Below are 14,089 nucleotides of genomic sequence, written 5' to 3' on the forward strand. Positions count from 1 at the left end.
GGGGAGGGGGGGGGGGTTGCAGGCGTTAGTCTGTGCCGCGGGCGTGCACGGCCCCCGGGGCACGCGAACCTGAGCCGCCCTGCAGTAACCCTCAGCTAGACGAGCACGTGGCCGTCTGCTAAGTCATGACTCAAACTGTTCGTCACGCAGTCGTCGCGTTCAGCTTGCTCCCCTCCAGGAAATGACAAAAAGCGGCCTTGTGCTCGTCTGCTCCATCGCTATCTGCGCTGCTGATTAGTAGTAACTATCCAGTCATGAGTGATCTGTTGTGCAGTCACACCCCTCAGGCTGGACAGTGACCGAACCGAGGGCATCGCTTATCAAACCGGCCCTAATTGAGAACGATGGCACTGTTGTTCCTTCGAACGGCGCCCGCTCACTTGTCCAAAGTCACAATTTGAGGTCCTGCCTTCAGAGCATTCAGTTGTCTTTGAGCTTCCCCCCCTGCTGACCGTGCAGCCGCCGCCTCTTTGGCTGTTAGACCTTATTATGACTTAAAGGGAGTTTAGGTATTTTGAGGTATTTGTGTCGAAAGAAAGCCAGGAGAGCGTTCACCGCAGTCTGAGAACGACTGCGCAAAGACGCCGCCGAGGAGGAAAAATCAGCCAGAACGACGTGCATTTTAAAGACCAGAACCTTCCCGAAAGCCTTGTTTACAAAATGCACCTTTAAACATTACAAAAGCTGTTTGAAAACTATAATATTAGGATCTAATCTTTGCAGACTTTGTGACCTTTCTATGCAGAGATGCACTGATTGGCCGATTTAAGGACTTCCAGTTTTAGTAAACTCTTGGACCGACTGCGGACAAATCATTTTCTCCTCTAATTTTTTGATTAAATGAAAAATTTTATTCTGTTTACAATAAAACATTTATTATAATAATGTTCTCTGTGGCTCCTGGTTGTGTGGGTGACTCTGTTTACATCCGGGGATTATTCTAATGACTCGATATCCGTCTTATACAGTCTCATACAGACAAGTGTCACAACAAGAGACTCGTCGTTACAAAGTGTCATTGTCAGTGTTGGAATGTAAACAAACGACTCTCAGTTGTTGGCAACAAAACATGACTGCTGGTTTCTCTCATTTATTACAAATGATGCCTCAGACTTTTGGTAACGAATGAAAAGAATTAATTTAAACGTCTCTTACGGCTCTAAAGTCTGTCGGCGCTCCAGTTTCCTGTCTGCTCAGAGCAGCACCTGCAGGTGTCCTCAGGACACTGAGTCTTTCTGCTGCTGGAGCCTGCAGCGCCGGGAAACGGCTGCGCCCCTGTTTCCTTGGAGATCGGAGTCACCGGGGGCTGGAATTTTTCTTCTTGGAAGCTTTGACCCTGATTTATGAATTCATTTAACTCAAGCCGCTTCAACCCCCAAAAATTGCCGAGCTGCCTGCTCAGCTTCGGCGCAGAGACAGCCGAAGTTGATGAGCATCAGCCGAACTGAACCGAGTGTAGCGTGAGAGCTGACAGCCGAATGACGGCTGAACAAACTGAAACAGAGTTAAAAGAAGCTAAAAGAAGCAGAACGCCGAGCAAAACATTACCTGAAAACCAAAAGTAGCATAATGCTAGCTAAACGTAGACAACACTGCTCAATGGTAAATGCTAGCTAAAAGTACCAAAAGACTAGCTAGACGCTAAAAGTAACAAGATTCTAGGTGGAAGTAACAAAAGACTGGCTAAAGGCTAAAAGTAGCAGAAGAGTCGCTAAAAGCTGAATGCAGCAGAATAATACCTAAAAGCTAAAAGTAGCAAAAGGCTAGCTAAGCAGAATGGTAGCGAACAACTAAAAGTAGCTCAAGAAGTCAAAACCTCAACCAGTAGCTGAAGCAGGCGTCAAAGTAACGATTTATGTGACGGATCTGAAGAGAATTTCATGTATTTCTACGATGAAAATATTTGTTACTAAAGATAAATACTTTGAAACATATAAAGGTTCTAAAAACTGAAAGCACCCTCTTCTCTTATAAGCTGAATGTTTTGACATATTGGCTAAAACAGCACGAAGCTTGCAGAAGTGTTTAGAGCCTAAAGCGTCCAGTAAAATAAAAACCAGGAACCTGATGTGAACGCTGACTCAGCATCGACACAACAAGCGCTCGGGTTTTATCTCCCGGGGTTCAGACCACCTCAGTCCTGCTGGCTCGGCTCGGCTCGGCTCGGCTCGGTTCGGCTCGGCTCTGACAGGTGTGAGAACGCGCCTTCATGCTCTTTGTGTCGTCTCCTCTGCAGGTGTTCGCCTTCGACCACTGTTTCTGGTCCATGGACGAGTCCAATGCTCCCAAGTACGCCGGTGAGTCGACCCCGAGCTCCGAGATTCCTTTTCTCCGCGTGATGCAGAGCGCGGCAGGTGTCTGGCCGTGTGGGATCATTTGCATCTGAAGTAAAACCTTTAACAAAGACACTGTTGCTGTGTTAAACTGAAAAAGGGACAAATTTAACGTCTGTGAAAATCCTCCTGGTTACAGACGGAGCTACAGCTGCAACATCAGAAGGGATTTTTTATTCCCGCCCGTTCAGTGATTGGGAATATTTTGGTCATTTTGTGATGGAAATGCGGCTCTGCTTTGTGCCGAGCCAACAAGGCAGCCCGTTCAGTGTCGTGCTGCCTGAAGGGCCACGGGCCAAGGCTTTATTTAGCTCATTAAACAGCTGTCCCATTCAGCTGCACAAGAGATTTCTCCACCCAGCTTTACATTTTCCACCCCACCAGAGGGGAATCTGCCGCCTTTCGTGACTCCTACAGACCGTCCTAATGCACCTCTCTGCACCCATTGTGCATGAATATCAAAATAATTATCAATATGTGAATGTAACCTTTGTTTCTTGTCCTCTCCTGTCATCTCCATGGCGACGGACTCGTCCTCTAAAAGGTCAAGAGGTGGTGTTCAAGTGCCTCGGAGAGGGAATACTTGAAAATGCATTCCAGGGATATAATGCCTGCATATTTGCCTACGGACAAACAGGTAACAGAGCCCACATGTGTCGAATTCCTTTTTTTTTTTGCGTTTGTTCGACTGTTTGACCGCGCCACCTTTGGGATCAGAAAAAAAAAAAGTGCTTGAGGCGGATTTTCACGTCTGCCTCCCAAAACTGCAAATAGAAGCGATCAATCGTCAAAGCAGAGTCAAGGCGTCGCATTGTTTCCCGGCTTTCTCACAGGTCGAGCATTTCCTCGTGGGAAGTGGGTGGAGGGCTGCAATTAACGTGTCCACCCTCGATGCCTCCCGTGCAGGCAAGCTGTACGTTCATGTGGACAAAAAAATACAAAACAAAACATAAGAAAGTCGTTCAAAGCGATTTAAAGCTTGGCAGTAAGACACCAAACCCCTCCTTCCTTCCCGAAGCAAATTGGCTTTTCTGTTCCGGCTTTCCGCCGCTGAGGAGAACGCCAACTCGGCGGTCTGAAGGGATGAAAACGAACCTTTCTTTTCATGCAGCAAACGGGACCGAAATCATGACGAGACTGAAAAGTTTGAGTGGTTTGGTGCTAAACGAGGCAGGTACCAAGCGGGAAACTCGAGACATCTCTGATTGGACGAAGGAAATCAGTCCTGAGCGTGTCCAGCGTCACCTCGTATGGACGTCCTGACGCAAAATATTCTTGGAAAGCGGCAGCTACAGTTTGGGTCACTGGTAATGTTTCAAAAACGGGCAGATTGACGTCCGGTTCGAAAGCCAAACGGCGCCGTCGTCCGATCAGCGGTGCCTCGTGTTTCCTCTTCCTGTGGGGTTGATGTCGTCGTGGTTTGCACTTCAGGGCCACCGTAGCAACAGGACACGACGACAAAACAACCAAAAAAACAGCAGGTAGCCAGGAGTTTGTGCTTTGACTGAACCAAAACACGAACTGATCGCAGCAGGTTGAACATTTTGTGGCTCTGCTTTTAGTTAAAAGCTTCAGTTTGTTCTGTGTTTAACCTGCGGAGCTGGTTTGTGTTATTTAAACAAAGACGCTTTGAAGATGTGAGCGTTTCAGGTTTTACACACCAGACATGAACTTTTTCTGTTTTCTCCTGTGTTTAACTCAAACTGCCACTCTGGCCCCAATGTGGCATGCCTCCAGGTTCAGGGAAGTCCTTCTCCATGATGGGGAACGGCGAGCAGCCCGGCCTGATCCCCCGACTGTGCTGCTCGCTGTTCGAGAGGGTCCACGCGGAGGAGAGTGAGGCCCACACGTTCAAGGTGGAGGTCTCCTACATGGAGATCTACAACGAGAAGGTCCGCGACCTGCTGGATCCCAAAGGGTGAGTCGGGCGCGTCACGCTCGCCGAGTCACATAAGGTGACAGAAGCGGCTGGTGGCGTGAGCTTCTTGTAGCTGCGCGAACTTTTAGAAACCGAAGAGTCGTTTCGGCTCCTTCGCTCACTAAATGGAACGTGTCCAGAGCCAGGTGGTCTGCAAGTGGTGGCCCGCGGGTCCCTCCCAGCTTCGTGTGGAGAACCACTCATTAGTTTCACTAAAACTCCACATCAAAATATTGCATTCTGACATTTCAGGACAAATAAAATCCAAAAAGCATTTTGTAGTTTCCACTTCTTTTGATCAAATGAAAACACTGAACTACGCAGACCTGTTGGATTTTTTATTTATTTGTGGCAAAAAAATAAAAAGAAGTAAAAAAGAAGTGTTTGGGGTTATCACACCGAACAAAGTGTTTACATTTTGCTGCTGATCCGGACCTTCAGGAGCTTCAGTGGGCATCAGCCACCCAACGGACTTGGCTGAGGTTTTCGCTCTCCAAGTGCCTCTAGTTCGATATTTGATCGTGATTTATTGATTTTTTTCTAAACAGAATCAGAGACCCTAATTGACTTAAACGTTAAATATGCTTCTATCAAAGGTTAGCCCTTATTTTAACGACCTTTCAGGTCACACTCTGAGATATTGATGCTCTTAGTTTGGTCTTTGTCTGTGAAAAATACACCAAAAATGAATTCACGCCATCAGATATCATGTGCGTTTTTATCCTTATTCATTATTATGTGTTGTCATATGAGCTTCTGAAATCCTTTCCTCCTTTTCTTTTCTTTAAGGAGCCGTCAGTCCTTGAAGGTTCGGGAGCACAAGGTCCTGGGCCCGTACGTGGATGGGCTGTCCCAGCTCGCCGTCACCAACTTTGAGGTTTGTTTCTCGCTGTCTTCCTTCAGGTTCACGTCGGCGCGACTCATGCTAACGCCCCTTCGTCGTGCCTCACGTTACACGACGCCTCCAGCTCCCGGGGCGGACGCGGCGCTGAAGCCGTCCCGCGTTCAGGAGCTGTAAGGAGGTTGTGTGTAGTTCCTGAGCCGGGCCTCGGCAGGTCCGTTCCTCCGGGCCCGGCGCTGCCTGATCCAGGTCCAGTGGATCCCCTGGCTCCGAGTCACAAATCTGTAATCAGAGCGACTCATCTGCAGGCTCTGCAGAGCTGCTGGTTTTAATTTAATCTTTTGTCACAGAGGGCAGCAGCAGCTGATGGTGCCACCTGCATCGTTCTTCCTCTTCTGCTCGTTTTCAGGACATTGAGGTGCTGATGTCGGAGGGGAACAAATCCCGGACGGTCGCAGCCACCAACATGAACGAGGAGAGCAGCCGGTCGCACGCCGTCTTCAACATCATCGTCACCCAAACGCTCTACGATCTGCAGTCTGGAGTGAGTCTCCTTTGGTTTCCTCGAGCTCTGATTCAGCACCACTTTTGGTTTTTACCTTTTGTCGTTTATTTCCCCGTAGAAATTCACGAAGGCCTCTAATTCCTTCAAAAACGTTCTCTTTCACATCTGCTTCAGCAAACTGGCTGTGGTTTTAGCATTTAGCTACTTTTCTGCTGCTTTTAGCTAGCCTCTGATAATCTTAGCTTTTAGCTTATATTTAGTCATATTTAGCTTTTAGCTATCCTTTTGATGGTTTAAGCTTTTAGCTGTAGTTCTGCTACTATTAGGTTTTAGAAAAGTAATTTGCTACTTTTAGCTTTTAGCTTGCATTTAGTTACTTTTAGCTTACATTTTGTTATATATAGCTTTTAGCTATTCTTTTGAGAATTTAAGCTTTTGGCTAAAGTTCTGCTACTTTTAACTTTTTGGGTTAACCATTTGTTACTTGTAGCTTTCAGTTAGCATTTACCACTTTTAGCTAGCCTTTGCTACATTTAGCTTTTAGCTTACATTTAGTTATTTTTAACTTTTAGCTTGCATTTTGTTATTTTTAGCTTTAAGCTATCTTTTGTTACTTTTATCTTTCATTTTATTATATTTATCTTTTAATTATCTTTTGATAATTTTATCTTTTGATAATTTTATCTTTTAGCTACAGTTCTGCTACTTTTAGCTTTTAGGCAGTGTTTTGCTTCCTTTAGCTCAAACAGCTCACTGTCGGCTTCTGCATTTTTGCAGAGAACACAGTTTCTGTGCTTGTTTATTTTCCAGAATCTGTCTTTTTTTGAATCTGACTCTTTTGTCTGAATCTCTTTGTTTTTTTCTAAGAATTCCGGGGAAAAAGTCAGCAAGATGAGCCTGGTGGACCTGGCAGGAAGCGAGCGCGTCTCCAAGACCGGAGCTGCCGGAGAGCGGCTCAAAGAGGGCAGCAACATAAACAAGTGGGCCTTTGTTTCCTCTTATTAAACGCTACTGGCTCGGCTCAGGAAGTCCTCAGATTCACGTCTCTGGCGTTTCAGGTCCCTGACCACGCTGGGGTGCGTGATTTCTGCTCTGGCCGACCAGTCGGCGGGAAAGGGGAAGGCCAAGTTTGTGCCGTACAGAGACTCGGTCCTCACCTGGCTGCTGAAGGTTCGACAGATTTACTTCCTTATAATGAGCCGTTTAATGTTGCTCTCAAAAGTCTGGAACGGCGTGTTGTTACGATTCTAAAGGCCTGGGAAAAAAAATGGCAAAAACAAAGAAAAGAATGAAAAGAAAATGAAGCATGGTTGGGTTTGAACAAAGTACAGTAACTACTACTGCAACGTTTTTGCAAATATTTTTCAAAATGATCAAATCCTTAAACAGACATGTAGCATAAATGTGCAATTTGAATAAAAAAAAAGACATTCAATGATAAAACTAACATTTCCTTCTGCGTTGCATTCCAGAGTTTCATACAAAACACTCTTGTAATCTGTTAGAGCTCAGGGTAAGTGTTAGGGTTGACTCTCAGCTACTACCACACCAAGTTTTAGGCCAGTGTCTGTCAAATTGACTGAATGGTAGCCATTTTTGTGTCTGCTACAGTTGATCAGCTGTGGCGGCCAAGTTGAATCAGGTTGACTCCAAACGTCAATCAGTTGTAGACGTAAATTCTGTGATTACTTTCAGGGAGTTTCATTAAAATCTGTCCATCGGTTCATGAGATATTTTGCTAACAGACAGACAAATTAAGCACACACAGACAATTGTATGATTGTCTGCCTCGCTTGGCAAAAGGCGCTAAGTAGTTATAATAAATATTTGTATTAAAACGTCAAATTTGCCCCTAAATCGAGGGAGAAATCTGTAAATTTAGCGAACACGTAAAGGGAACCCATTTTTAGCAGCTCCGCCTCTTTGCCGTGTCGCTCCTCGTGACTTCAGGACAACCTCGGCGGGAACAGTAAGACGGCCATGATCGCCACGGTGAGCCCGGCCGCCGACAACTACGAGGAGACCCTGTCCACGCTGCGCTACGCCGACCGGGCCAAGAGGATCGTCAACCACGCCGTGGTGAACGAAGACCCCAACGCCCGCATCATCCGGGAGCTCCGGGAGGAGGTGGAGAAGCTCAAAGTGCAGCTCTCTCAGGCTGAGGTGAGTCCGCCGTCCGGCGCCGCTCGTCCGATCCGTCACCTTTGACGCCGATAACCCGTCTCCGGATCCCCTTTTCAGTCCATGAAGGCTCCGGAGCTGAAGGAAAAGCTGCAGGAGTCTGAGAAACTCATCCAGGAGATGACCGTCACCTGGGAGGAGAAGCTGAGGAAGACGGAGGAGATCGCTGCTGTGAGCACGAGGCGCTGAAACGCTAAAAACAAACAAACTAACGTCCTTCTGGTGCGCCTTCACGCTGCCATCGTCTTGTGTTTGCAGGAGCGTCAGAAGCAGCTGGAGAGCATGGGCATCTCTTTGGAGACGTCGGGGATCAAAGTGGGCGAAGACAAGTGTTTCCTGGTCAACCTGAACGCCGACCCCGCCTTGAACGAGCTGCTTGTGTACTACCTGAAGGTAAGAGAGGCGAGGGGACCCGCAGAGGTCCGGGTTCAGAGCGCCGCAAACTGAACGCTTAAAAGAAGGGAAAAAAACACTTCTTACAGCAGGAACGATCTGTTGGACGAGGTTTCGATCCAAATCGTGTCTTTAACAGAAGAAGATCAGACCAAGTTGGACCAAAATGTTGCGTAAAGGATGAATTATTCCTGCTGCAAGGCGTAAAGTCAGCATCGAACCGGGCTGGAACTTTGGTGACGAGCGGCGATTGTTCTGAAACGTCCTGAAACGTTTGTTGCAGGGCTCCCCCTCCGTTTTCGCGTCGCTAGAATTTTGAACAGGTTGGAAAAATTTGGCGCCGCAATTTTTTTCTCGCTGACCGGTTACAGAGTCGTCGCGGGCGTCTCGATCCCGTCCCAAAACTTTCTCAGCTAAGTTTCTGTAATCATACGGGCGCTAAAAGCCGTAATCATTTGACTCCAGGTGTTCAAGCTCCCGGCGAATTTCCGACCCAGACTTTAAATTTTTTTTTTTGGCAGGTTTGTGCAGACCTGCAACTCGGTGCGACGCCAAGTGAAGGTTTTTGTTCCGTGCCTCGCGGCGTCGTGTCTCTAACAGCTGCAGCCCGGTGAGACGGGGCTGTAAGCGCTCAGGCTGGACGTCTCTGCCGCTCTGCGCCTTTGACGGAAACAAAACTGCTTCCTTTCATTCGAAACAACACAAATAAAAATGGACGTTTTGCTGTCATTAAGGCCGGCTGTCATTGTTCATCTCTTTAAACGACAGGAAGTTGCAGATTTTGTTTAAAAACTTTCAAGTTAATGGACGGGTCTAAACCCCCGACTGGCTTCTCCTCTTGACTCAAACACTAAAGTCGTTCTTCTGTTCGCTTCACGTGTGAGTCAGCTGTTTTAAATCGGCCATTTGAACTTTTATGAATAGCGGCCGGAGTCATTTGCCTAATGTTCCAAAAAAAAAAAAAAAAAACGCGTTTACATCGTTAAACAGCGAGCGTTGGGGTTAAACGATCAAATGTGGCAACGTTGACGTCGCTAATGAGAAAGTGCAGCGGCTCTTCGTGCAAAGCAACAGATCTGTGAAACGTCTCGTAATCGCCTAAATATTTGTGCAAAAACGTTAAAACGCTTTACCCCGACTCTGTCTTTCCCACAGTGAGCCCTGGCTGAGGTCTGGAGATGTGTTAGAGCATATTTTCCAGTTAATTACGTTGCCATGTGAGGATATTTAAGAGGGCTGCAGTAAAAAAAAAAACTGGACCTGTGGAAGCAGAGCTATGCGAGGAACCCGCCTGCGCAGCAAACAGAACAACAGGCCTTTGTGCTCCTTCTGTAGGTCAGCCCGGCGTAGCAGCGAGGAATGAAATGGGTCGGAACATCCTCCTGACGCCGGGGTGTTTGCTCAACAGGGACCAATTAGTTTTTCCGCAGAGGCCTCCGTTTTTTTTTTGTTTTCACTTTAGTTTCGACTCCGCGAGAATCCGAAGGGGCCGTTGCGTTTGGCGTTTGAGCCGGCGGGTTCGAATCAGAGACGTTGTTTAAATGTGCTGCCTGTCCGTCTCTCCGCCCCCCTCCCCTCCGCCCCGCACAGGAGCACACCCGCGTGGGCGCAGACACGTCTCAGGACATCCAGCTGTTCGGGATCGGGATCCAGCCGGAGCACTGCGTCCTGGAGCTCTGCCCGGACGGCGACGTCACCCTGATGCCCTTCGGGAACGCCAGGTGAGCCGCTGCAGTTTCACGCCGCTCCGGGTGTGTCCTGTTCGCGGACGGCACCGCAGCTCGGGAGGAATCTCACTCTGCTTCACTATCGGATCCTCGTCTCCCTCCCTCCACCCACCCCCGTCCCGCCTTTGTGTTTTCCTGCAGGACCTGCGTGAACGGCACGACGGCCGACTCCTTGGTGCACTTGTGGCACGGAGACCGTATCTTATGGGGCAACAATCACTTCTTCAGGTGGGCGCCCTTTTTTCCTGCCGCCGTTCAAGCGTTGGGAAAAGAAAAAAGATTAGACCCTGGGTGTTTCCTTTCCCAGGATAAACCTCCCGAAACGAAAGCGCCGGGACCGTTTGAAGGAGCTGGAGAGGGCCTCGCCCAGGGAGAGCTACGTCGAGGCGGACGTGGAGACGGCCAGCGAGGCGTCCTCCGAGCCGGACTGCAGCTACGAGTTCGCCCAGATGGAGGTCATAATGAAGACGCTGGGAAACAACGGTACGCCCCGCGCCGTCTTGACGGTGCCTCCCTTTTGGAAACGCGGGTTCGAAACGCTCAGGCCGGTTCTCTGTCTCCCCCTCGGGCCCCGCAGACCCCATGCAGAACGTGGTCCAGGTCCTGGAGAAGCAGTACCTGGAGGAGAAGCGGATGGCCCTGGAGGAGCAGAGGCTCATGTACGAGCGGGAGCTGGAGTCATTACGGCAGCAGCTGTCTCCAGAGAAAACGTCTCACCGGAGCAGCAGCGAGCGCCTCACCTACCCGGGGCACACGCCCCACGGCAAGCTGAGACTGTGGACCGAGGAGCGGTGAGTGAAGTCCTAACCAGCCCTAACCAGTGTCCAACCGTCCCATCTAGTCGCTCACGGGTTGTCCTCTTCATTACTAACACAACCCCTGACTACACTACCCCGGATTTATTTCTTAAATAAATCCATATCTCCTTCTTCTTCTTCTTTTTCTTTCGTCTGTTTCCTTTTCAGGGGTCACCACAGCGAGCCGTCCTCCTCCATCTAACTCTGTCTTCTGTCCTCTGTCCTCTAACTGCATCTTTGTCTTCTTCCTGGCAGCTGCATCTCTAACATCCTTCTACCAATATACCCACTGTCCCTCCTCTGCACATGTCCAAACCATCTCAGTCTGGCCTCTCTAACTTTGTCTCTCAGTCCTTCAACCTGTGCTGTCCCTCTGATGACCTCGTTCCTAATCCTGTCCATCCTCGTCCCTCCCAAGGAGTACCTCAACATCTTCATCTTCAAATTCCAAAAGACACTGAAATACCTGTGCCGGGCCAGTAGGTGGCGATAACACCTATAGTATCGTGTTTTCCGCACTATAAGACACACTGTCAGTGAATGGTCCATTTTCGAACTTTTGTCATATATAAGGCGCATTAGGTGAAACAAAACAGCCTCGTCTTTTCAGAGAACACTGCACTGACGTAAGCGTCAAGTATAAATGCCTCCAATGCTCGCTAAGGTCCGCACGCCGTGCACGGAGCCCAGCGCAACACTACAAAGTGCTACTGTAACTGAGCCTTAATGCTGCAAGTGGAGTGGCTTTGTAGTTTAACCAAAGTCGTACTAAAACATCACGACTTCTTACATATATAAGGTGCTCCAGATTATAAGGCTCACTGTCGTTTATTTGAGAAAACTGAAGGTTTTTAAGTGTGTCTTATAGTCTGGAAAATACAGTAGTTAAAAGCCTTGCAGGATTGCACGTCACTGCTGCTTTTCATGCAGGAGTTTTAAGGCCGAATGGAGAAATCTGCTCTTGCCGACGTAGTTGCGGGACGAAAATCTCACCATTTCGTTCTCAGGGGAGCGCCGGGCAGCGTCACCACTGTCTGCCACAGTGCTCCGCCACTGTGTCTCTTCTTGACACTGATCATGAATCTGAATCATTTTCTGAGACTTCTGTTACAGTCCGTCTCAGGGTTCGTCAGACGTTTGCATCTATTTCTCTTATTCGCCCTCGTTTGATTTTTAGTCCTGATAATGTGAAAACCGGCGCCAGTTTTGTTGTTGTAGGTGCGAATCGCAGGCGAAGCTCAAGTGAGGCTGTGACGGGCGTGTTTTGTCTAAATCTCACAAATGCGCCTGAAACGGTCGCCTCGTCTCCTCGTCTTTGGTTGAGAGGACGGTGAATATCCGTCACGTTGGTTACTCGGGTGTAAGATTGGTGCCACAGTTATTTAAAACAGCAAAGTCGTCCATTTTAACGGAGAACCTGATGTCCTCAAACATGAAAACTTGTGTTTCGGTCGAACGAGACTTGAACAATGAGACGTCTTTGTCCTGACGAGTGGACGTCTCCGTTGTGACCTCAGTTGTCCCGTCTGTTTCTGAGACAGGGACGAGCTTTTCCGTCAGAGCCTGTCTCGGCTCAGGGAGCAGGTCGTCAGGGCCAACACTTTGGTGCGGGAGGCCAACTTTTTGGCCGAGGAAATGAGCAAACTCACCGACTATCAGGTCACCCTTCAGATTCCCGCCGCCAACCTCAGCGCCAACCGCAAGGTGAGCCCTCCGCGCGGGAGTGAAGCGCCGGGAGCCATGGCTTCCCCTGTGAGCGCGTCGTGTTTTGATCGGGATTTGATCCGTGTCTTTGCAGCGCGGGGCCATCGTGAGCGAGCCCGCCATCCAGGTGCGGAGGAGGAGGAAGGGGCCGCAGGTGTGGACCATAGAGAAGCTGGAGAACAAACTGGTGGACATGAGAGACCACTACAGAGACTGGAAGGAAGGCAGGGAGGACACGGTGAGAGACAACGCCTCTGTCAGCGGGGAAGCCACGAACAGAGACTCCTCCCCCGTCAGTAACTCTGCTCCTCCCGTTCCCCGCAGCACAACAAGGCGAACCAGAAACACTGCGACCCATTCTACGAGGCGCACGAGAACCACAACCTGATCGGCGTGGCCAACGTCTTCCTGGAGAGCCTTTTCCACGACGTGAGACTGCAGTACGCCATCCCCATCATCAGCCAGCAGGGCGAGGTGAGGACCAGCCTGGGACATCACCCAGAGCGGGAGGAAAGAGTTTGTTTTTGTGATCGGAGGCTAGCTAAAGGCTAAATGTAGCATAGCATCCATCCATCCATCCATCCATCCATCCATCCATCCATCCATCCATCCATCCATCCATCCATCCATCCATCCATCCATCCATCCATCCATCCATCCATCCATCCATCCATCCATCCATCCATCCATCCATCCATCCATCCATCCATCCATCCATCTGTCCATCCGTCCAATCATGTCCTGCTTGTGTGTCCAGGTGGCGGGCAGGTTGCACGTAGAGCTGCAGCGGGTCAGTGGAGCTGTCCCAGAGCGTCTTTCGGGAGGGGACGACTCCTCGGAGAACTCCAGCGAGTGCAGCTGCTACGAGGTCATGGACACCAACGGGGAGATCGTCCACATGGCCAAAAGGCTCACCTGCAGGGTAAACAAAGAGCACCCCTCGGGGGCTGGGGGGGGTTAGAACCTGACTTTGAAACCCTTTGTTTCTGAGGTGATCGCCGTTCGTCTCACCGTTGTAGGTGAGGATCAAGGATGCCACGGGGCTGCCGCTCAACCTGTCCAACTTCGTCTTCTGCCAGTACACGTTCTGGGAGCACGGGGAGCCCACCGTGGCTCCTCCCATGGTCAGCCCCGACAGGCCTTCCCCTCGCAGCCCAGATGCTCACTTCACTGTGCAGTTCGATCACTGCAAGGTTCGGGGAAGTCATTCACTCCTCTCGGTTTTATCTTCAAACCGTCTCCTCCGCCCTTCACTCTTTCTGTTTCCGCCCAGGACTACGTCGTGCACGTGACCGACGAGTTTTTGGAGTTCATCTCGGACGGCGCTCTGGCCATCGAAGTGTGGGGCCACCGCTGCGCCGGCAACGGACACGCCCTCTGGGAGCTGGACGCCCTGGAAGCCAAGACCCAGACGCTGCGAGACAGGTCCAACGCCCTTCTCCCCCTCCTCCGTTTCTTCCGGGCCTCCCGCTCCTCCGGACGCTGACCTGTCCCGTTTGTCTAACCCCTCGCTGTTCACAGGTGGAGCGAAGTGTCTCGCAGGGTCGAGCTGTGGGTCTCCATCCAGGAGCTGAACGAGCAGGGGGAGTACGCGTCCGTGGAGCTGCAGCCCGTGAAAGACATCAGCACGGGAGGCGTCTTCCAGCTCAGACAGGTCCGGGGAGGGGTTGGGTGTGTGTGTGTGTGGGTG

General features: G+C 49.9%; 1 protein-coding gene across 9 annotated transcripts in view; it reads left to right on the forward strand.

Moving 5' to 3' along the window:
- Positions 1-14,089, forward strand: part of kif13a (kinesin family member 13A) — a 41,970-nt gene that overhangs the window by 18,547 nt on the left and 9,334 nt on the right. For all 9 annotated transcript variants that reach the window (XM_037980485.1, XM_037980489.1, XM_017426533.3 and 6 more), the window contains exons 4-24: positions 2,237-2,297; positions 2,878-2,970; positions 4,071-4,251; positions 5,041-5,128; positions 5,502-5,636; positions 6,465-6,577; positions 6,656-6,767; positions 7,548-7,760; positions 7,839-7,949; positions 8,037-8,171; positions 9,762-9,892; positions 10,040-10,126; positions 10,206-10,381; positions 10,476-10,689; positions 12,237-12,399; positions 12,494-12,637; positions 12,724-12,873; positions 13,157-13,321; positions 13,419-13,592; positions 13,673-13,824; positions 13,921-14,053. In XM_037980485.1, coding sequence (XP_037836413.1) covers positions 2,237-2,297; positions 2,878-2,970; positions 4,071-4,251; positions 5,041-5,128; positions 5,502-5,636; positions 6,465-6,577; positions 6,656-6,767; positions 7,548-7,760; positions 7,839-7,949; positions 8,037-8,171; positions 9,762-9,892; positions 10,040-10,126; positions 10,206-10,381; positions 10,476-10,689; positions 12,237-12,399; positions 12,494-12,637; positions 12,724-12,873; positions 13,157-13,321; positions 13,419-13,592; positions 13,673-13,824; positions 13,921-14,053 — 2,931 coding nt within the window. The remainder of the gene's footprint in view (positions 1-2,236; positions 2,298-2,877; positions 2,971-4,070; positions 4,252-5,040; positions 5,129-5,501; positions 5,637-6,464; positions 6,578-6,655; positions 6,768-7,547; positions 7,761-7,838; positions 7,950-8,036; positions 8,172-9,761; positions 9,893-10,039; positions 10,127-10,205; positions 10,382-10,475; positions 10,690-12,236; positions 12,400-12,493; positions 12,638-12,723; positions 12,874-13,156; positions 13,322-13,418; positions 13,593-13,672; positions 13,825-13,920; positions 14,054-14,089) is intronic.

The sequence above is a fragment of the Kryptolebias marmoratus genome, linkage group LG16 (genome assembly GCF_001649575.2).
Source record: "Kryptolebias marmoratus isolate JLee-2015 linkage group LG16, ASM164957v2, whole genome shotgun sequence".
Classification (NCBI taxonomy): Eukaryota; Metazoa; Chordata; class Actinopteri; order Cyprinodontiformes; family Rivulidae; genus Kryptolebias; species Kryptolebias marmoratus.